Source organism: Salmo trutta, chromosome 4, assembly GCF_901001165.1.
Source record: "Salmo trutta chromosome 4, fSalTru1.1, whole genome shotgun sequence".
Lineage (NCBI taxonomy): Eukaryota > Metazoa > Chordata > Actinopteri > Salmoniformes > Salmonidae > Salmo > Salmo trutta.
In genome coordinates, this window is record NC_042960.1 from 12,641,300 (window position 1) to 12,665,710 (window position 24,411).

Consider the following 24,411-nt stretch of genomic DNA (forward strand, 5'->3'; position numbering starts at 1 on the left):
GAGTTGGGAACCACTGGCCTTCACAGTACAAACATTTTTTTTAGGCTTATATATGCCTTGTACACCGAGTGCGCAAGACATTAGGAATACCTTCCTAATATTGAGTTACACCCCTTTTTGCCATCAGAACATCCTCAATTCGTCGGGGCATTGACTCAAAGGTCTCCAGTGCTTCCAGAGTTGTGTCAAGTTGGCTGGATGTCCTTCGGGTGGTGGACCATTCTTGATACACATGGGAAACAGCAGCGTTGCAGTTCTTGACACACTCAAACCGGTGTGCCTGGCACTTACTTACATACCCGTATAAAGGCACTTAAATATTTTGTCTTGCCAATTCACTCTCTGAATGGCACACACTCACAATTCATGTCTCAATTGTCTCAAGGCTTAAAAAATATTATTTAACCTGTCTCCTGCCCTTCATCTACACTGATTTAAGTGGATTTAACAAGTGACATGAATAAGGGATCATACTGTAGGTTTCACCTGGATTCATGGAAAGAGCAGTTGTTCCTAATGTTTTGTACACAGTGTATATTTTACACAATGTCTGGAAGCAACATTCCTCCTGAATATTCAACACTGAAATATGTTACTCTAGTAATTCCAAATGCAACTGTGAATCTTTTGACAATTCATCTGTCTTTAATGCAGAGTTTGATCTAAACGTCAGAAGCAATCGAGTTGGAATGGTTACTTTCAACGGAATGGTTTTCTTCTGGTTTATCCTGAGGTAGCTCCTCTCTGAGAACCTCTTCCTGCAGTGCGAACCACCTCTCTCCTGTGTGGACCTTCAGGTGCATCTTCAGCTGGCTGCTGGCGGTAGAATCTCTTCTCACACTGGGCTCAGCTGTATTATTTCTCCCCTGTATGGACCCTCTGGTGTCTCTTCAGGTTGCCAGCATGGGCAAAGCGCATGTTACACTGGGTACAGCTGAAAGGTTTCTCTCCTGTGTGGACCCTCTGGTGCCTCTTCAGGTCACCAGCCTGGGCGAAGCGAATGTGACATTGGGTACAGCTGTATGGTTTCTCCCCTGTGTGGACCCTCTGGTGGATCTCCACCTTCTGGGGGCAGCTGAAGCCTTTGTTACAGAACATGCAAAGGAACCGTTTCTCTTTACTTTTGCCTGATGTTGCTCCCCCACCCCGAGCCTGGGCTCTAACCCTGTCGTTTGAATTCAATACCTGATCGAAAAGGACATGGCTGTGTGAATCGGAAGACCCCATTGACGTGGACACTGGGTCTCGATCCCTGAACGCATGTAAAGGGGAGTGGGTCCCAACATTTAGATTGGTCTCTAAGCTTTCCCTGTAGTCTAAGAAATCACTGCTGTTGCCCTGCGAGTGTCCTTCTCCTAAATGAGTCTGGTCTGCATTCCATGTCAGAGGAGCGTCATCCTCCACTTTCACAGTCACCTCATCTACAACCAGACCTTCCCCTTTCTTATCTAGGCGCCCTTCAGAGTATACACTACTACTGTACTGGTTCCAGTCTCCTCTCATTGGATTAGTCTGTGTATCTAAGCCCACAGGCATGTCACGAGATATCATCTGTGTCTCTGTAGCGTATGAACAGGACGGATCATTGACAGTCTGTAACACGTCACCGGAGTCCTGATGGGACAGAACCGTCGTCAGGTTACCGTGAAGTAAATACTCTGAGTGGGGAGCAGGACAGCCCAGTCGCCCCAGCACCATTGAAGTCTTGGGGTATGTCTCTGTCTTGAAGAGGATGTTCGGCGTTCCACTGACCTCCGTGATGCTGCTGGGCTGCGCTGGGGCGGTGGTGGGGTCCTCCGTGGCTACAGGGGGCGATCCAGCCGCTGCAGTCTGGCTGTCTCTGCTGTGCCGTGGGTCCTCTTCTCCTTCAGCCATCTCCTGCTTAACCCCAGGACCTGCAGCCTCTGCAGACTAACACAAGAAAAGAGAAGGTTATTACCGGTACATGAGTTGAATAACAATGTCATAGGGAAGTCTCACGAGATAAATGAGGATGTAGAGGTACAGTGCATTCGAAAAGTATTCAGACACCATTTTGTTGTTTGAGCCTTATTCTAAATTCCTCATCAATCTACTCACAAAAACCCATAATGAGTAAGTGAAAACAGGTTTAGACATTTTTGCAAATGTATTAAAAATAAACAGAAATACCTTATTTTTCTATAAAGCAATTGAGCGCAGGTGCATCCTGGTTCCACTGATCAACCTTAAGATGTTTCTACAACTTAATTGGAGTCCACTTGTGGTAAATTCAATTGATTGGACATGATTTGGAAAGGCACTCACCTGTCTATATAAGGTTCCACAGTTGAGAGTTCATGTCAGAGCAAAAACCAAGCAATGAAGTTGAAGGAATTGTCCGTAGAGCTCTGAGACGGGATTGTGTCAAGGCACGTATCTGGGGAAGGGTACCAAAAACATTCTGCAGCATTGAAGGTTCCCAAGAACACAGTGGCCTTGATCATTCATAAATGGAAGAAGTTTGTAACCACCAAGACTCTTCCTAGAGCTGGCCACCCAGCCAAACTATGCAATAGAGGGAGAAGAGCCTTGGTCAGGGTGGTGACCAAGAACCCGATGGTCACTGTGACAGAGCTCCAGAGTTCCTCTGTGGAGATGGGAGAACCTTCCAGAAGGACAACCATCTCTGTAGCACTCCACCAATCAGGCCTTTATGGTAGAGTGGCCAGACGGAAGCCATTCCTCAGTAAAAGGCACTTGACAGCCCGCTTGGAGTTTGCCAAAAGGCACCTAAAGGACTCTCAGACCATGAGAAACAAGATTCCCTGGTCTGATGAAACCAAGTCTTAACACTTTGGCCTGAATGCCAAGCATCACGTCTGGAGGAAACCAGGCAGCACTCATCACCTGGCTAATACCATCCCTACGGTGAAGCATGGTGGTGGCAGAATCATGCTGTGGGGATGTTTCTCAGCGACAGGAACTGGAAGACTAGTCAGGATTGAGAGAAAGATGAAAGGAGCAAAGTACATTGAGATCCATGTTAGAAACCTGCTCAGGACATCAGACTGGGGCGAAAGTTCAACTTCCAACAGGACAACGACCCTAAGCACACAGCCAAGACAACGCAGGAGTGGCTTCGGGACAAGTCTCTAAATATCCTTGAGTGGCCCAGCCAGAGCCTGGACTTGAACCCTATTGCACATCTCTGGAGAGACCTGAAAATAGCTGTGGAGCAACGCTCCCCATCCAGCCTGACAGAGTTTGAGAGGATCTGCAGAGAAGAATGGGAGAAACTCCCCAAATACAGGTGTGCCAAGCCTGTAGCGTCATACCCAAGAAGACTCGAGGCTGTAATCGCTGCCAAAGGTGCTTCAACAAAGTACTTAGTAAAGGGTCTGAATGTTATATTTCAGTTTATTTTTAATATATTGAGAGAGAAAAAAATAAAAAATTCAGTTTTTTCTTTGCCATTATGGGGTATTGTGTGTAGATTGATGAGGGGGAAAAACTAGTTAATCAATTACAGAATAAGGCTGTAACGTAACAAAATATAGAAGTGACGGGGTCTAAATACTTTCCTAATGCACTGTAAGCAAGTGAATTGCTGAAGAGTAGCCTTTCGGAAATAAACAGGCCACATTTCATTTACAAAGTAAAAAAAACATTTTATGCAACACTATTACACTAACCTCTATCACAATAACATGCTGGGTTGAGGTTCCACTCCCTTCATCAACTGTGATTGGTTGGTCATCTCTCCATGTATTGTGTCCCACTGGCTTCACAAAGCTTCTGTGGCTTCCAGTGAGATGTCCTTCACCTGAGAGTGTGATTGGGGGAATAGAGGTGGTTAGGTACACTATTGACAGTTTTGACACTGTCTGTAAGGTAACACTTCACATAACTTCTTGATATACTATTTATAGATCGATTGATTATGTTCCATGCATCATATTGTTTTCAATTAGTAAATAATAGGAAATGTTGTAAATCAAGAATCTGTTTAAAATATGATAGTGTCTTAGTTATCTTGAACAAAGGAATCAGGGGAATTATTCCATGCAATACAAAAACTGACCAACACCCAATTTTGGTCAACCATATGTACTTAACACATGTAAAGCCACACGTGCGCTTAGGGGAACAGGGCGCTATGCTCCGCAGTCTTGGCTTTCTGCAAAATGTACCTCTTGCCATTCCTCTGTACTGGTCGAGAATCTTGACACTTCTTGGACGACTTGCGAGGACGCGCTCTCGCATTGTCCTCTCTGCGCGCTCCCGTGCCATCTTCAGTTCCAGTAGCTGTAGTTTCCTCCGCAATGTCCTGTTTTCTTTCTGGCTTTGAGTTACTTCCAAACGAAACACTGCATAATCGTCGTCAACGAGTTTACAGATCTCTGCCACGGCTGCATTCGCAAGCACCTCCATGACGGAGGCTATTTGAGTGTGAAAAACCATACAGTTAGCCATTGTAAGCAGCTAGCTAGCGTTGCCTAAATAACATATATCAACCAAGTCCTGTCTTCAACGCGAATTAAAAACGCTAACGTGGAAATTGTAATTGGACACTGGGGTTTAGGCAAAAGTCCGACCAAAGGCAATACAAAACTCTATAGACCAGAAACTGTGACACAGGCAAAAAGGACTAAGTACTTCCGAGTCACGGATTTTTGGAATTCTTCTGAATAAAAGTCCTGTACACTTTGAAAATGAATAATTGTGCCAAAACAATGGAAAATGTCCACATTTATCTATACATTTTATACAAGTTATCATAGAAAGAATAATTTAAAGTATTTCTATGTGATTTGTTTTATTTTTTCATGTTTTTTGTGTGTGGAGTCCTATCATTTATTGGACTCTACCACAGGAGGTTAGATGCACCTTAATTGGGGAGGACGGGCTCATGGTAACGGCTGGAGTGGAATGTTATCAAATACATCAAACACATGGTTTGATGTGGAATAGAGTTCCATGGAGTCATGGCTCTATGTAGTACTGTGTGCCTCCCATAGTCTGTTCTGGACTTGGGGACTGTGAAGAGACCTCTGGTCTTGTGGGGTATGCATGTTTGTCCAAGCTGTGTGCAAGTAGTTCAAACAGACAGCTCAGTGCATTCAACATGTCAAAACCTCTCACAAAGACAAGTAGTGATGAAGTCAATATCTCCTCCACTTTGGGCCAGGAGAGATTTACATGCATATTATTAATATTAGCTCTCTGTGTACATCCAAGGGCCAGCCGTGCTGCCCTATTCTAAGACTATTGCATTTTTCCTGAGTTCCTCTTTGTGGCACCTGATCACACAACTGAACAGTAGTCCAGGTGCAACAAAACTAGAGCCTGTAGGACCTGCCTTATTGATAGTGCTGTTAAGAAGGCAGAGCAATGCTTTATTATGTACAGACTTCTCCCCATCTTAGCTACTGTTGTACCAATATGGTTTGACAATGACAGTGTTACTCCAAGCAGTTTAGTTTTGGAAATATTTAGGACTAACTTATTCCTTGCCACCCATTCTGAAACTAACTGTAGCTCTTTGTTAACTGTTGCAGTCATTTCAGTCGCTGTAGTAACTGACGTGTATAGTGTTGAGTCATCCACATACATAGACACACTGGCCTTACCCAAAGCCAGCGGCATGTCGTTAGTAAAGATTGAAAAAAAGTAAGGGGCCTAGACAGCTGCCCTGGGGAATTCTACCTGGATTATGTTTGAGAGGCTTCCATTAAATAACACCCTATGTGTTCTGTTAGACAGGTAACTCTATCCACAATATAGCAGGGGGTGTAAAGCCATAACACATACGTCTTTCCAGCAGCAGACTATGATCGATAATGTAAAAAGTTACACTGAAATCTAACAAAACAGCCCCCACAATCTCGTCATCATCAATTTCTCTCAGCAAATCATCAGTAATTTGTGTTAGTGCTGTGCTTATTGAATGTCCTTCCCTATAAGCATGCTGAAAGTCTGTTGTAAATTTGTTTACTGTAAAATAGCATTGTATCTGGTCAAACTAAATTTTTTCTAAAAGTTTACTAAAGGTTGGTAACAGGCTGATTGGTCAGCTATATGAGCCAGTAGAGGTGGCTTTACTATTCTTAGGTAGCGGAATGACTTTAGCTTCCCTCCAGGCCTGAGGGCACACACTTTCTAGTAGGCTTCAATTTAAGATATGGCAAAGATGAGTGGTAATATTGTCCGCTTTTATCCTCAGTAATTTTCCATCCAAGTTGTCAGACCCGGGTGGCTTGTCATTGTTGATAGACAACAATAATAATATGTTCACCACTTCCACACTCACTTTACAGAATTAAAAATTACAATGGTTGTCCTTCGTAATTTGGTCAGATATACTTGGATGTGTACTGTCAGCATTTGTTGCTGGCATGTCATGCTTAAATTTGCTAATCTTGCCAATGGAAAAAAATCATTAAATTGGTTTGCAATATCAGTGGGTTTTGTGGTGAATGAGCCATCTGATTTAATGAATGATGGAGCTGAGTATACCTTTTTGCCCGAAATTTAATTTAATTTATCTTTGTTTCATAGTGTACTACAATGCAATATGTATGTCCAATATGAAAATCCTATTGCATTTAAACTGATAGGCCAAACTTTAAGGGCTGCAAAATGAGCAGTGATGCTCCTCGCGTTGTAAACTCCGTGGATTTGGAAAGTAGAAGTGCTCCTGAGTAGAATGGACCCCCCTTTTAGGGGGTACAGTCAATTTACGAGACAGTTATATGTTATCATTACCTTTAATGCTGCTAACAATAATGTTAATGCTATGACATTATTTATGCAATTATGGCGATAAACTTTTGTCCTTTTTTGATATTATTAAAGACAATTCTAAGTCTGCTAACATTTTCTCATAAAATTGTACGAATTTCAACCATTTGTATTATAATGTTTTTACTATCTTCATTGCAGAACTTTTATTTTGAAGGGAAATTGCCGAGGTCACAGCCTTTTTCTTGCTCGGTCTTGCATGTTCTTACTGGCAGAATGAAGGTTAGAGAAAGGATTTTATAGGCGTAGACCTTGCGAGCACGTAGTCCTAAAAACCACAGATGAGTTAGCATTTTCTATCTCTTGTTCGTTAGGAGATCCTTTACATTTTGTTCAATGAGATAATATCAGTCAGTTAACATGACCTTTATGAATAATGAAGCCTTTATGTGCTTGTTTTGATTATATAAATGCTTCAAAATTCACAAAGTATGGTTAACTGATTTAGATTCTCATAGAACAAAACGTATAAATTCTCCTGAACCTGTGTTTACCACAGACCTTATTTTCGGTGTTTATAAGCAAAAAAACATTAATTTCCCCATAGGCTTTGGCCAACGAGCCATGGCGGAGTTAGCCTCCGTTAGTGCATACAAAAAGATGCCATTACTATTGCGCTCAATTGGTTGGCGTCATAGCTCAGAGTGTGGCTAAATGAAAAGGGTATGCGGGCTGTTCTTTGTTTATTACATTACACATAAAATATTTCACGATCAGTATCTTTCAGAGCAGACTTGTTTAGAACAATTTCCGTAACTATCCACGTTTCCATCCAACCATTTCATGCGGATGAATTATCTGTCGCAGGCAAAACGTCACGACAGGCTGATGGATTAAAAAAAAAAAATTACGAAGACCATTTATTCATTCGACATGGTTGTATCTTTCTGTGTCGGTAAAATGTATTCTGCAAGAAATGGCGGTGGAAACGCCTTCATGCGCAAATATTGCTATATTAACCATCACTTCGAAGTGAACTTGGAGTCATGCTATGATATTGTGTGGTCCTCCCACTACGACTCAGTGCATGCAGTTTATTATGTTACAGATTAAATACATTATGATGAATTTCACAGGGTGGTGAAGGTGCAAAGTGATGAGCTTGATGCACCTTTCCAATAAATATCAAGGGTCTTATTTTGGTGACATGATGATCGATGCGTGGCTGCTGTTTGACAAATAATATCACTCTTATCCATAATAATCTCATAATGAAGATTGCCTACGCGCACTGTATCTCCGAGTTTGTTGGCAAGAGTGCATGTGCCAAGACCAGAGTAGGCACATTTGCTATATAACCAGGGTTGGGAAGTAACGGATTAAAAAAAAACGGTAGCTGTAATCCTTTACTTTACCAGCAAAAAAATATTGTAATCAGATTACAGAGGCGGGCGACAATTTTGTTATTGTTTCATCTGTGGATTTGCCCTGCAAATGATCAAGATATCAAAGTGTCACCAACAAAAAGGTAAACAGAGCTAGGCCTATAGCAAATGCAGCATATGGCATTCATCGGTACATTTCAATGCCTTTATGCCTAACAAAAATGCAATATAGACATAAACAAATAATGAAATACCCATAAATATCTTTTCATGTTTAATTTTCCCTATTTAAAAACACTCTTACATACCTGTCTGGGTTGGAACTGTTGCTGTTAAATACAATAAATAATTTCATTCTGAACTGGAATAAACAGATTGATCACATCACACAGATGTATAACAGAACACACACACAGGCTTTTTGAACGTGCAACCCTAAGTAACAGTACAGATACATGTCAGGCCTACTGTACATCTTACTGTATAAATTATTGTTGATAGAAAGTCTAGGTTGGAACTGTTGCTGTTTAAAATACATTTTTTTTATTCTGAACTGGAATAAACTGATTGATTACATCACACAGATGTAGACCAGAAAACACCTACATACACACAGTCCTAATGAGAGGTGTGTGGCTGGTTGAAGTTTTCAACAAGCAGGTCTATTCTGGGCTCAGTTTTTCACAGTGCAACACTGAGGTCATGCTCAGCATTGACACTGTTTCTGTACTTGAGAACCCTGACTTGCATAGGTATGTGGTGCCAAACTGGATCAGAACATCTACTGCTTTCTCAGTCAGGCAGGAGACCGCTTAATGCTGCAGATGAGCAACCCAGAGTGTTTGCCTCAAAAAGCATCTTGCTTCAATCAGTTTATTCCAGTTCAGAATAAAAATTATTACTTGTATTTTAACAGCAACAGTTCCAATCTAGACTTGTTTAACAATAATGTCTATAGTAAAATGTACTGTAGGCCTGATAAATTTTTATCTTCACCTGTACTGTTTCTTAGGGTTGCATTCTCAGTAGTTAGCTTGCTTTGGCTAACGTTAGCTATTAGCTGTGTAACGTTACAAGGCCAGGGGATTGTTTGAAAGAGAAACTCACATCTACTATGAGAGATAGTACTCCCTTATTTCTGCATAAATGAAATGACAACAATGCCTTGCTAGTTGACTTACTTTTCCAATTTCGAAGTACTGTTTCCTGAAGCATTCTGCCCTGTTCTGAAAGAACTCCCTGGGTTTACCGTCATGTTGTGCCTGGATGTTGGGTCAGTACGTGTCGTTCTATTAATTTGTTCGTTTTGAGAGACTCATTACTAAGCACTTCCCCACACAAAACATATTGTGGGCGCTCCTCGTTATTTCTCAAAGTTTGTATGAAAGAGACAACAAGTAATCACTGTATTTGCGTTTCGTGACGATTGAGCTCAGTCAGAACTTGTGAGTTCTAGCATGAGTCCATTTCATGACAGCGGTGATGGCGAGTGGGAATAACAAGTCAGTGCAGTGTTGCCAACACATTTTCAGGGTAAATTGCTAGAGGCAGGTTGATTTGTTGTTAGAAGTTGCTAAATGACGTTGTGATGTCATTGCGTGATAACGTAAAACTGCGTCATTACGTAGAATACACAATAACGTTACTCAAATTGACTGTATTCATGTAAGAAAACTGTGGCAAGACATCAGTAGATTTATGAAGGTCTTACACTATTGTGGAGAGATGTACTGCTTGGATTCTTTACCTACGATAGGAATAAGCTGAAACATTTTTCTGTACGTAATTTCATTTTTCTTTTGGCCAAATTTCATATTCACAAATATAAATTTACAAACAAAAAAACAAATTTTCTTACCCTACAAAACGAAATTGAACAGTATTTTAAGACAATGAAATACTCTACTAACAAAAAAGCTGTAGAATTATAAGTGTATGTATGTCCCTTAAGGTCCTTATGTAATGAGATATTGTACCCCCTAGCTCAATTGTCCATTGTATATTATTCATATATACTTGTGTTCCCTCATGTACTTCCTGTATTGATTTGTTGTTAATAAAAAATAAATAAATACTCAAATTGACGGCCATCTCTGCAAAAAATATGATTTGACATTTGTTCAGGTACAGACTCCCACTCTTTTCTGTACTTCTGTCTGTACAATTTTGATTGAGACATGTTGATTGATGTAAATTCTACATTCGTGACCAACTATATTCATTGTGTTTGGCTCGTCGAACCCATACTACTGCTGCTGCAGTCAGCTAACAATGATTTGCAATTTGCTGAAATTGCTGCTGGCCTGCTGCTGCCTGTGCACGAGCTGAGCGCCTGCTGCTGACGTCACTCACAATGCACTTTTGCAGCCAGGCACGTGTTTTGTGACTGACTGTGTGACAGAGAAAATAGTTTTTGTGTCATTTAGAGGGAAAATGCGTGCATTTCAGCGTTTGAGTCACTTTTCAAAAGTTGCTAAAAGTTCCAAATACATTTTTAAAAGTAGCTAAATGTGTTGCTAGGTACTGCTTGAAAAAAAAGTTGCCAGGGTAGTCTGAAAAGTTGCTAAATCTAGCAACAAAGGTGCTAAATTGGCATCACTGAGTCAGTGGCTTGAACAACAGCGCTGCAGCTTGTGGATCGCGGAGTGATCTTCAACAGAACTGCAGAAAAAAGATCCGGTAAACCGCGAAACACACGGGCATCACCCTCTACCGCTCACACTCGCGCAGCTACCAAACTGAGAGATTGCTGCTAAATTGCACTTGGCCAAATAAATTCCAGTAATTATTAATGAAATAATTATACATTTACGTCGCGACCCACCAGACCCATACTTTATTAAGAAACAGAAGCAACCACCCTCAGGTGGTTAGTCTTTGCGCCCCCTCCTTGACATCTAGCCATTGTTTGGGATGTGTGCTGTGTTATAGGCTAGGTACATCTTATGCCCACCCTGACCTTGCCTGTATTGGTGGGGTAACCATGAGGTAACTGAGGCAGGCCTTTTTATTTTGCCTTTATTTAACTAGGAACAAAGAACAAATTCTTATTTTCAATGACAGCCTAGGAACAGTGGCTTAACTGACATGTTCAGGGGCAGAATGACATATTTTTACCTTGTCAGCTCGGGGATTTGATCTTGCAACCTTTCAGGTTACTAGTCCAACGCTCTAACCACTAGGCTACCAGCCGCCTAGACCCTCCATGAAACCATTCCCTAGGCATTAGGCGAGATCCTGAAAGAGAAGACAGACTTCCTATTAGACTACCACCAGGGGCATCTCCCACAACTCTCTGTGAAGGCTGCAGCCCAGGGTGACCTGCTCTGTTCATCATGGATACTGTGGTGTTTGTACATCGGAAATGGAAGGGTCTATCTGTATCAGCCCCAGGCCCTGCTCCATCCCTGCACTGAGACTGTGAAAAGGTGGTCTGGGCTGTGTCACTGATGACCACCAGGACTGAAGTTGGTCAGTCCACCTGTCCACTGGTTGTGTTCTGTGTGGTGGTGGAGTCTCTGTCCCTTGCGGTTCGATCCTGGTTCTGACTCGGGAAGGAAGAGCAACGGCTCCTGATCCAGGGTTTGTGACCAGCCGCTTTAGAGTCTCTCAGCCAGCATGGACTGCAGACTGTAATAACAAATGGCCATTTCCATGTAAAAGAATCCATGAGCACTGTGGTATCCCAGGAGGTCTACCCCGGGGTCTGGTAATAAAGGGGAGGTACGTGAGGCGAAGTTGGCTCCCTCTGCTGGGAATAAGGGAGCTGGGCACCCAGACACGGACAGCTCTCAGTCGAGGTAATTAGAGGAAAGTGCCAACCAGCCTTGGAGGCCAAATAAAAGGAGCATGGTGGCACACTGCAAGAGAGAAGGGGGAGAGACTGACTCCAAGCAAAAGTAGAGAAGAAGGACCGAGTGTTTTTTTGTTGTTGCTATATTTATTTATTTTCTGTCTGAGTAAAGTTGTTTTTGTGGACTAAAGCCTCCCTGTCTTTGTGTCAATCTTTGCATGCTCAACCCAACACACCACAGTTTACCACAGCACCAACATGTGCAAATCATAGGGTCATGTCAAATGAAAGCTAAGAGTCTATATTTTTGGGAAATGTAGGCATATATACATCTTACAACCATTTTATATCCTACAAAATAGGAATAAGCAAAGGCTTTGATTTCTGGTCAAACAGATGGAAGAGGGGACTTAGACAACATCTACCAGAAAAATACTTTAAAGATATTTGAAATACATGAAAACACAATGTAGCAGTAAAGACCCCTGCCAACTAATATCATCAAATATTTCATTTTGGAGAAATGATTTGCCTTCTGTAGATTTGAGAAACATTTACCTGTGCCTTGTAATTCTGTTATTTTCAAATAATTGTCAACATACACTGAGAATACAAAACATTTTAAGAACACCTGCTCTTTCCATGACATAGACTGACCAAGTGAATCCAGGTGAATATGATCCCTTATTGATGTTACTTGTTAAATCCACTTCAAATCAGTGTAGATGAAAGGGAGGAGACAGGTTAAAGAAGGACTTTTAAGCCTTGAGACAATTGAGACATGGATTGTGTATATTCAGAGGGTGAATGTCTGGAACTGCCCTGTCTGGAACTGCGAGGAGTAAAAGAGTAGCCTACGTTGCTACCATGACAAAGACCAAAGACGGTGGGAGTAATGTTGAGGACAATTGTGTCTCTCCATCACAGGTGAAGGATCTTTTAAACAAACAAAAATAGTTCTACAAGCAGTTGTTACAACAACAATAAAAATAACTTCAAGTGTTGTGTCGAAATACTGGTGGAGTCAATTAACGTGTGAATGGATGATCTGACCAGAGAGGTCAAGGACCTGAAGAACAGTTTGCAGTTCTCACAGGGTCAGCTCAATGAGTTTAAACAGGAGAACAGCAAGATGACAGCAATCTGTAGTTCATTGAGAGAGGACATCAGTTCTGTATGTAAATCCATGATAACAATGGCAGAGAAATCATATTATCTCGAGGGACAATCAAGGCAGAACAACGTTGTGGACGGAATTGCAGAATCTCCAAGAGACCTGGACGGAGTCTGAGGACAAAGTGAGGGAAATTATCACTGAGAAACTGAAGATGGACCACAGGAAGATTGAGGGGGAGCACGCCCACAGGACTGGAAAACCCATCACCGGCCCAGGTGACAGGCCCGATAGTGGTCAAGTTCCTGAGGTTCACGGACAAGGTAGCTGTTCTGGAAGGAGCCAAAGCTTGAGAGGAATGTACATCTTCCTCAACAAGGACTATCCTGAAGCTGTGCACCAGAAGAGGAAATAACTTAACCCGGCCATGGAAGCTGCCAGAGTGCGTGGGGACATTGCTTACATCTGCTATGATAAGCTCAATGTTCACCTTCCCTCCCAAAAGCCTGGAAGGGATGAGAGAGCCAAGCCTGAGGGTTTGTAGCTTCAACTCCGCAGCACACACACACACACACTAACACATACCAACTGATTGATGGACTGCTAAATAATGTTTTTATTTTCTCTTGCTCTGTTTGTTATTTTCCATATTATGTCTATCTCTGATCATCTACCCAGGTAATATATGTAGCCTTAGAAATAATGTTAATAAATAACTTGCTAACATCAGATAACATTCATACATTAGCCATTTCTGAGACTTAGGTAATTCCTTTGATGATACAGCAGTAGCAATACAAGGATAACAGCTAAAGAAGAGACAGGAATGCCTATGGGGGACGTGTTTCTGTATATATTCAGAGCCATATCCCTGTAATACTTAGAGAAGATCTCATGTCAAGTGTTATTGAAGTGTTGTGTTGTAAGTTCACCTACCTCATCTAAAGCCTATTCTTTTGGATACCCAATTCTGTGTTATCCAATTGGAAGTTACAGTCTTGTCTCGTCACTGCAACTCCCGTACGGAGTTTGTTGGTCTGATGTGATTAATAAGGAGCACCCAGACGCTGCATTTGATGAATTTATGAAATTGCTTCTTCCAATTATTAACACACATGTATCTGTTAAGAAACTGACTGTTAGAACTGTTAAGGCTCCATGGATTGATGAGGAATTTGAAAACTGTATGGATGAAAGAGATGGGGGCAAAAGGAGTGGCTAATAAGTCTGCCTGCACATCTGACTGGCTGACTTACTGCAAATTGCGAAATGATGTGACAAAAATAATAAACTTTATTATGAAGCCAAGATCAATGATATAAAGAATTAAAGAAAAAAAACTTGAGACCGTTTGATCAAGCCCCCGAGCCAATTCATGAATAATGAAAAAAGCTCTACAGTCATGGCCAAAAGTTTTGAGAATGACACAAATATTAATTTTCACAAAGTTTGCTGCATCAGTGTCTTTAGATATTTTTGTCAGATATTGCTATGGAATACTTATCTTGGCTAGGTCACAGTTGTAAATGAGAACTTGTTCTCAACTGGCCTACCTGGTTAAATAAAGGTTGAATACATTTTTATTTTATTTTTTTAATGTAAAAACTTGAACATCAAGCTCTAAGGGCCGAACCAGCTTCCCCCCGGGGTCTCCTGTCCTCCGTTCGAAGTGAAATTAAAGCTGTGGCAAGTCCAACTAGAAAGGGGTAACAGTTAGAGCCTGAGATTACGTCGGAATATGCCGGTGAGTGTGGAAAGGTCACAAAGGCATTTTGTGACCGGTTTAAGGATGTGCCGGATGGCCTACAACACGAAGTCATTGAGCTGCAAAGTAATGACGAGCTCAAAGCCAGGTACAACAACCCCACTCTCCTTGAGTTCTACAAAATATATGTTAGCGCTGAGCATTTTCCGGTTCTGAGGAGACACTTACATTTGCATCTGTGTTCGGGACGACCTACTGCTATGAGCAGTTCTTTTCCAAACTGACTCTTGCAAAGACTCGATTCCGCTCAAGACTGACTGACACAAACCTAGAAAACCAGCTGTGAGTAGCGTCATCTTCACTGCCAGCTGACATCAAACGCCTCGTCAAAGATAAGCAGTTTCAGCCATCACATTATTGGTGAGTTTGAGTAATCATAACACCAACATTATTTACAATACTAATATTTATTTAAATAGGACTAGCACTTTTCTAAATACTCAAGGACACAAGAAACATCATAAGTCATATTTAAACTATAAAACCAATGTCAGTGATTACAGTCACATTAAAACATGAATTAAGCAGAAAATAGCAAATGTTAATAATATGGCCCCCAAATTAATTTATAAATATCCAAATGGCCCTTGATGGCAAAAAGGTTCCCTACCCCTGATCTAATAGAACACAGAGAGTTTTCTTTAATAGAAGCTTCTCTAATGTTAAACATGTAAAGTGTGGTGTACCACAAGGCAGCTCTCTTGGCCCTCTACTCTTTTTTTTTACCAATGACCTGCCACTGGCATTAAACAAAACCTGTGTGTTCATGTATGCTGATGATTCAACCTTATACGTATCAGCAACCACAGCTAGTGAAATCACTGCAACCCTAAACAAGAGACCCTAAACAGAGTTGCAGTCAGTTTTAGAATGGGTGACCAGTAATAAACTGGTCCCGACATCTCTACAGTATTATATTGAGCACAGGAGGTTGGTGGCACCTTAATTGGGGAGGACGGGCTTGTGGTAATAGCTGTAATGGAATTAGGGGAATGGTATCATGCCATTAGCTCCGTTCCAGCCATTATTATGAGCCGTCCTCCCCCCAGCAACTTCCACTGATACAGAGCCATGATTCCATCTCATATAGCGCAAGTTAACAGCAAACCTGGTTTAAAAAAAACAAAGCAATGGCTCTCCCCCATGTGACCAACTTTGTGTGTATATACTGAAATGTACAGTGTCTTCAGAAAGTATTCATACCTCTTGATTTATTCCACATTGTTACAGCCTGAATTCACAATGGATTGAAAATAATTCAAAAACAATTCTCACCCATCTACACACAATACCCCATATTGACAAAGTGAATACTTATTTTTAGACATTTTAGCAAATTGAAATACAGAATTATCTAATTCACATAAGTATTCAGACCCCTTTGCTGACACTCCTGAAGACACTGTACATTTCATCATCCTTGAGATTGGAGTCCTCCTGTAGCCAATTCAATTGTTTGGACATGATTTAGAAAGAAACACACCTGTCTATATAAAGGTCCCACAGTTGACCCCACAGTTGGCATCTCAGAGCAAAAACTACACCATTTAGTCCAAAAGGAACTGTCTGTAGCTCCCTGAGATTGTATGCTTCAACACAATTCAATGGGATTTTCTCCCATTCTTCTCTGCTGATCCTCTCAAGATCTGTCAGGTTGGATGGGGAGTATGGCTGCACAGCTATTTTTACATCTCTCCAGAGATGTCAGATCAGGTTCAAGTCCGTGCTCTGGCTGGGCCACTCAAGGACATTCAGAGACTTGTCACGAAGCCACTCCTGCATTGTCTTGGCTGTGTGCTTAGGGCCGTTGTCCTGTTGGAAGGTGAACCTTCACCCCAGTCTGAGGTCCTGAGTGCTCTGGAGTAGGTTTTCATCATGGATCTCTCTGTACTTTGCTCTGTTCATCTTTCCCTCAATCCTGACTAGTTTCTCAGTCCCTGCCGCTGAAAAACATCCCCACAGCATGATGCTGCCACCAACATGCTTCACCGTAGGGATGGTGCCAGGTTTTCTCCAGACGTGACGCTTGGCATTCAGGCCAGAGTTCAATCTTGGTTTCATCAGACCAGAGAATCTTGTTTCTCATGGTCTGAGAGTCCTTTAGGTGCCTTTTGGCAAACTCCAAGCGGGCTGTCATGTGCCTTTTACTGAGAAGTGGCTTCTGTCTGGCTATTCTATTTAAGGCCTGATTGGTGGAGTGCTGCAGAGATTGTTGTCCTTCTGGAAGGTTCTCCCATCTCCACAGAGGAACTCTGGAGCTCTGTCACAGTGACCATCGGGATTGGTGTCACCTCCTTGACCGAAGTCCTTCTCCCCCGATTGCTCAGTTTGGCCGAGGCGGCCAGCTCTAGGAAGAGTCTTGGTGTTTCCAAACGTCTTCCATTTAAGAATGATGGAGGCCACTGTGTTCTTGGGGACCTTCAATGCTGCAGAATTTTTTTGTCACCCTTCACCAGATCTGTGCCTCGACACAATCCTGTCTTGGAGCTCTACGGACACTTCCTTTGACCTCATGGCTTGGTTTTTGCTCTGACCTGAACTCTCAACTGTGGGACCTTATATAGACAAGTGAGTGCCTTTCCAAACCATGTCCAATCAATTGAATTTACCACAAGTGGACACCAATCAATATGTAGAAACATCTCAAAGATGATTAACGGAAACATGCGCCTGAGCTCAATTACGAGCCTCATAGCAAAGGTTCTGAATACTTATGTAAATAAGGTATCTGTTTTTTATTTTAAATACATTTGCAAACATTTCTAAAAACCTGTTTTTGCTTGCTCATCATGGGGTATTGTGTGTAGATTGATTAAATAAAATATTTTCCTTATCAATTTTAGAATAAGGCTGTAACGTAACAAAATGTGGAAAAAGTCAAGGGGTCTGAATACTTCCTACTGAACTCTACTGTGATGTCCAAACTTGTGAAACGTAGACGTATATGATTGGTTTAGATTTTGTCTAGGTCGGACCAACTGAGGTCTTGTTTGGGGGTCGATTAGAATAATAACCAGTGTGTATAATTATACCCAAATACGCAAAGGTGGATATCGCATTTTTCTACCTTTTTGTGTACCTATTCAGAATTCATCACCATGAACATTCAAATCCATAATTATGAATTTCTGTATAGTACAGAAATGATGATGTAATTTCATTAACATAATTCTGTTACCGGATGTAAATCCACTTCAATTACCACAATAGATGTGTTCAAACTCAAGGTGTCCTGTCACAGCTGACACGCAAAGATGTCTGCAGAAAGAATGGCATCTTAATTCAGAGCAGATATTCACCAAATTCAACAGAACAGCATAAAGGTATAAGGAAGTCTTTGCAGTACTTACAGAAACATGAAATTATATTATAAAAATGTCAAGCCCATCTTTAACACTGTGATTCAAGTACCTAACAATATGGAGCCATTGGAGTTTATTATAAAACAATTCCGTATGTGTTGATTCAAGAATTAAGTATAATGTTTTGGTTCGACTGATAAGGGAAACTCAGTCCCTGCAATGATACAAAAATAACCAAGTCAGTCAGCACAGAGACAATTTTGTATTTCATGTTTTTTCAATGGTCACACACTCAACATGAAGTTCAGTACTTTTATTGCACAAACGATACATGACAAAGTAGAATAACTTTTCTGTAAATCTGGTGCCCTCGCTTTGGTAAAGGTTCAACATTACAGTACACATATCTTTTCATAAAGTAGTGAAGTAAATATGAATTAAGGCACTATAATTTCCTCATTATAAAACACCAGCATCAAACCAAAAGACAAGGTTATCAATTTATCAGTGAAGCATTTTTACAGACACCATCACACCAACCATCACCATCATCTACTCTGCCTCATCATACACTTTCTTTCCTCAGTTATCCTCATCAAGTTCTCTATACATCCAAAACTAACAGAATTAACTACGAACTAACTTGTACTACACTACATATCACTACAATCTATACATGGCTGTGTGCATTTTCTGCTGGTGCATCCTGAGGTAGCGTACAGGTGAACAGCCTCTCTCCTGTGTGGATCTTCAGGTGCATCTTCAGATGGTGCTGGTGGGAGAACCTCTTCTCACACTGGGGGCAGCTGTAGGGTTTCTCACCCGTGTGGACCCTCTGGTGCCTCTTCAGGTGGCCAGCCTGGGTGAAGCGCATGTGACACTGGGTACAGCTGAAGGGTTTCACCCCTGTGTGGACCCTCTGGTGCCTCTTCAGGTTGGATGGGTGGGAGAAACTGGCCCGGCATAGGGGGCAGACAAATGGTTTCTCCCCCGTATGCATCCTCTGGTGGATCTTCACCTGTTTGGGGAAACTGAAGGCTTTCCCACAGAATGAACACAGGAAGCGCTTCTCTTTGCCTCCGGATTTGCTGATAGCATTACTACTAATGTCATTTTTCAATGGGCTTGTGTAGCCATTTAGTGTTGAGGCACTGGCATTGTCTGAGGTCTGGTTTAACATTAGGAGAGTGTGAGGAGGATGAAGGCCAGGGAGTGTCTGTGTTGTCACAGGGTCCATGTTCCAGTTGATAGATCCTATAGAAGGCAGGCTGAAAGCAGCACCTGTTAGGGGGTTAACCTGAGGCACCATCAGTCTCTCTGAATCACAACTATAGGAGCAGGACGGATCAATGCTAGTCAAGTCTGTGTCTGTTCTCTCCAGACGAATACGGACACCTCCTCGTCCCCGCAGACCAAATCTACGCCTCGCCCTGGTCTCAGCCAGTCTGTTGTCATGGAGACTAAATTCAGTTGTTGTTTGGTGTTCAACTGTCTGTTTCTGGTTGTGGTTAACAGTGTTGTTCCCAAGCCCAAAATTGAGGATGCTGTCCCATCCACTGACCTCCACTATGTCCCCTCTGGTCCTGGCCTGCTCAGTGATGTTGTCCCCTGGGCTCTTAGCTGCACCCGTCTGGGTCTGGGAATCCAAGATGGACGCCCAGTCTGCTCTCTTAGCCTCGAGAAAACCACCTTCAGGAAGAGGTTAGAAAATACTTCACAAACATGGCAGAGAAGACTCTACATATGCAGTGGAGTCAATTACTTGGTCAAGTTCATACATTTATAATGTGTGTGTTTTGTATGTAAACATAGGGTTGTATTGATTTCATTTTATGAACGAAGAAGAAAAAAAATTGCCCATTGAAGATCTATTACTGTAGGCTATATTTATTGCTCCCTTACCTTGCTCCCCCATCTTTAGTTCACTCAGCAGATCAATGCTCTCTGGTCTGTCTTCTACTTTCTCCTCTTTGACAAGCAGCAGATCAGGTTTCCCATCCTCCATGTCTACTGACTGTAAGAGATACAGAGTGAGAGGATGTTGGATCAAGAAATCTGATATGAGCACCCTGCTATGAAGCATCTTCTGATTGGGTAATGAGGGATTGCTGAGTACTATGCAAACATGTTAGTTGATTTGATTACTTGACACTCTTTAAAGCTTTGATAATTCAAAGGCATGGTCCCATACTTAAGACAAAATTAATTAATACCTGGGCCCGTATCCACAAAGCATCTTAAAGTAAGAAATTGATCGTAAGTGCTGAGAATAGAGACATTTTACTCCTACTCTTATGGGTAAATATGCAACGAGTCAGTGGTTCCTGTGCCACTTGCAAATGCTTTGGAATTGTTTAAATAATGTTTTGATATTTCTATATGATCAATCCATAAATAATCTAGACCTACATACAACAGTATCTCTTGCACTTTTCACAATCATTTCACATGATATGCCTAAATACTTATAACCACTAGGCAAAAAATTAATAAACATATTTTTCTTTTGATTATTTAATTACCTACAACATGTTATTTCAAGCTATCCCTTTATAGCAATGGAAGGCATTTAGAGCGTATGTTAACTTAGATTGTGTTCGATGAAAATGATAGACCTTTAGTAAAATGTTGCATGCAACATTATTGGCAAGTGACTTGACACCTACTGTGCCAAAGCGATTTAGAGTTGTTAAAAGGAGTGAGGAGTGTGTTGATATAACAGCAATATTGCCAACATTTTGCTTTTAACAACCATCATAAATTGGTTAAAAAAAAGGTTATGCATGCCAACATATTATATAGGCAATAATTAAGATTAGGCAATGTGATCATGTCTGGCGAAAATTATAACATTCATAGTCACATTCATTGTGGTTTAAGACGTGCTATAGAGCAGGGGTTCCCAAACTTTTTCACTCAGGCCCCCCCATCCAGCATTGGAGAACATCCCGTAATATTTGAGCGACTCAAGCGTTACAGCAAAATCTATGGGCTAAAAAACATTAGCTGACATTGGCTAGTTGATCTGGACATTTCTGACAAGTTCTAAATAGCTCTCTAAGGTATGCAATGACTGACATGACAAGAGAAACTAATTTCGAAATTCCACTCTCCCTCACCACAGTTTGAGAACCACTACTATAGAGTTCACAGCTGGCGATGCCTCATTGCGATTGGTTATTCCCCATCATTTGGTTATTCCCCACCTTTGCACCATATTATTTATATTTTAACTTTGAACTTTCTTCAAACTACAAATCTACCATTCCAGTGTTTTTCTTGCTATACTTTATTTACTTTGCCACCATGGCATTTTTTGCCTTTACCTCCCTTATCTCACATCATTTGCTCACATTGTATATAGTCTTATTTTTTTCTACTGCATCATTGATTGTATGTTGTTTTACTCCATGTGTAACTCTGTGTTGTTGTATGTTGTCGAACTGCTTTGCTTTATCTTGGCCAGGTCGCAATTGTAAATGAGAACTTGTTCTCAACTTGCCTACCTGGTTAAATAAAGGTGAAATAAAAAAAATAAAAAATAAAAATCATTTGTGACAATACCAATAAGCGTGCGTCATTACCATCTTTCATTTGCGGTACCTCAAACTGTCGTGATTACCAGCTGAGAAACTTTTATGAGTTGATTTTACTCCTGGCACAGAGTTTGTCTGGGCAGTGTCTAAACATCATCCAAAAACCTACTCTGAGCAGGGAGTGTTTTTAGACTTAAACAGGTTTGAACTGCATTCCTAGGACCTTTTCTGAGTTGCCCAGGGCCCGTATCCACAAAGAGTAGAAGTGCTGATCGAGGATCAGTATTCCCACCTGTCTACATAGTCTTATTGATTATGATCGAAAAGGCAAAACTGATCCTAGATCAGCACTCCTACTCAGAGGCTTTGTGGATACAGGCCCTGAACTAATACCATTCAGACAGTAGTTCACAGTGGGCTCACCTCAGTGATACTGTGTGTGGTCCTGTGCTGCTCAGCTGGTTCCTCTGTGGGTTCAGGAGGTCTAGTCTGGTTGTCCTCCATGACCATGGTCCTCTCAGGGTTCCCCAGACCCTCCTCACACCTCTCCTCCTTCACCAGCAGCACCTCTGGACCCTCCTCTTCCTGGAAGAGATAGGTGATACAGATTACACAGACACACACTCCCTCAGGTACGCACACACAGATAATAAACACACATTCAACATGGAGTGTTTACCCATCCCCACTCCGTTTGAGTCCTATACTGTAGTTTCAGAATGATTTCATTGTTTAAACCCATCATGGTGGACATAAATATGATGTGGGTAAATATGAGTCATCTATGATAAGTCAAAAGTCAAACAAACCTGACAAAACTACTTTTGACGTGTACAGTAGGTGTTTGTTAGTTTGTGGGTATATTTAGTAAGTGTATATTGGTTATAAAGTACTGTTGGTTGTATGCAGAATAGGGTTAAATCAGATGTGGTGTATACTAAAGAGTCTCAATGACAGTATTAGAAAAGTACAATTTTGTGTTTATTAATTAACATAAACAAGTTTTAAATAGACCACACGTGTCAACTACAAATCTGCATTCATATTCTGGTGCATCCTGTCTTGAAAAAAAATGAAGTATTGAATGGAGGTAATGAAATTGGCATTTGTGAACATCATTATAGCTTACACAGTACAAACACAATACGTAACAGACTTTTTAGGCTTTTACAGTATATGCCTTATACACCGAGTGTACACAACATTTAGGAACTAGTCTTGGGAGGTAAACCGTGTATACTGGGGTATTTGGAAATAGCCACAGAATGGTTTATCAATACCGTATGAACTATTTCTTTGCAGTTTTTCAATACATTTTTATATTTGTAGCTACTTAAAATCTCTACGGGATCAGTGTCCCTAAACCGGGACGGTAGTTGCTAAACATGCGATAATGTGACTAGAAAACATTGTATACCACAGCCAACTTTCCGGGACATGTCTTATATGGGCAAGCTTAAATTCTTGTTAATCTTACTGCAGTGTCCAATTTACAGTAGCTATTACAGAAAAATACACAAAACACATCACGGCAACTGGTTTGATACATTCACCTCGAAGGTAAAAAAATTGCACTTACATTCAGTAATCTTGATCTGATTTGTCATGCTGAGGGTTCCAGAGATAAAATGCAGTGTAGTTTTGTTTGAAAAAATAAATGTCTATATTCAAATGTAGAAACTGGGTTCTACAGTTTGACCCCACTGCTGTCTCTGGCTTCACCCCCCCAGTCCCCGCCCCCCCAAGTCTGAGCTTTTGTACACACTGCTGCCATCTTGTGGACAACATCTAAATTACACAGAATCCTAACAACATTTGCCCTCTCTCTTGCATTCCGAAAATATGATGGAACAAACATGTTTTTTTGTTTGTATTATCTTTTACCAGATCTCATGTGTTATATTCTCCTATATTCATTTCACATTTCCACAAACTTCAAAGTGTTTCTTTTTAAATGGTATCAAGAATATGCAAATCCTTGCTTCAGGTCCTGAGCTACAGGCAGTTAGATTTGGGTATGTCATTTTAGGCGAAAATTGAAAAAAGGGGTCTGATCCTATTAAGCATATACCTGCAGTCAACTTGTGCAATACGTTAGGAGACAAAGCATATAGCGTTCTTCATTAGACATCATTTTACATTATGAAGCTTACCGCAGTTCCCCAGAACAATTGGTTTGCAAATAGCACAACGTGAGAAAGCGGGAGCAGTTGAGTCCAGCTGTGTTTTGACAGGGGTCGCGTTTTATATTGAAAGTCAGTGTTTTTTTACTTCAATAGAGTGATCAGGGATGTGCAACTATAGTTTTCCTTCCCAATAAATACATTAGTGAAACACATTCGGCAGAAAATAGCTTCATTTTCATCAGATGACAACAGAAGTGCAAAGCTATTTGACTGGCAGACACACAAATAAATTTACTTAGAATGAAAAAGCAAGGTATTTTTTTTGCAAAAGCGATGCATGGCCATCGTCTTTCTAATGTTTATCATAGAAAGAATGTAGCCAGCAACATTTCCTAATGTTTTGCTTAAAGTCAATCTTGCATTTTACAGAAATTACAATAAGCATTTTAGATCTGCGTTTACAAAATGCAGCAAGATATTTCCTGCGTGAAAAACACAATTTGCCTAAGCTTAACTTGCTAGTTATCTAAGTAAGTGGCTGAATTAATAAAGGTGACGGGCAACTTTCTCTTCTCCATTCTCTTCCTTTTCATCTTTAGAACCATTTTGGGAAACCGGGTCCTGGCATTTACAAAATTACACTGATTGGCTCAAGAGGGCGCCATAGCAATCAACTGAAGTTCTATAG

The 24,411-nt window shown here is 41.1% G+C and overlaps 2 protein-coding genes across 2 annotated transcripts in view; both read right to left on the reverse strand.

Annotated features, from left to right (window-relative positions):
- Positions 1 to 478: 478 nt before the first annotated feature.
- LOC115191388 (uncharacterized) overlaps positions 479 to 24,411 on the reverse strand; it is a 29,691-nt gene continuing 5,758 nt past the window's right edge. Inside the window, exons 4-7 of the mRNA XM_029749263.1 lie at positions 22,021 to 22,182; positions 19,964 to 20,075; positions 18,782 to 19,750; positions 479 to 774 (exon numbers count right to left, since the gene is read on the reverse strand). Coding sequence (XP_029605123.1) covers positions 593 to 774; positions 18,782 to 19,750; positions 19,964 to 20,075; positions 22,021 to 22,182 — 1,425 coding nt within the window. The 3' untranslated portion in view covers positions 479 to 592. The remainder of the gene's footprint in view (positions 775 to 18,781; positions 19,751 to 19,963; positions 20,076 to 22,020; positions 22,183 to 24,411) is intronic.
- On the reverse strand, positions 626 to 4,304 carry LOC115191323 (zinc finger protein 184-like). The gene is made up of 3 exons (XM_029749200.1): positions 4,152 to 4,304; positions 3,654 to 3,784; positions 626 to 1,911 (listed from the first exon to the last, which is right to left on the reverse strand). The coding sequence occupies exons 1-3, from the start codon at positions 4,249 to 4,251 to the stop codon at positions 856 to 858; spliced, it is 1,287 nt and encodes a 428-aa protein (XP_029605060.1). The 5' UTR covers positions 4,252 to 4,304; the 3' UTR covers positions 626 to 855.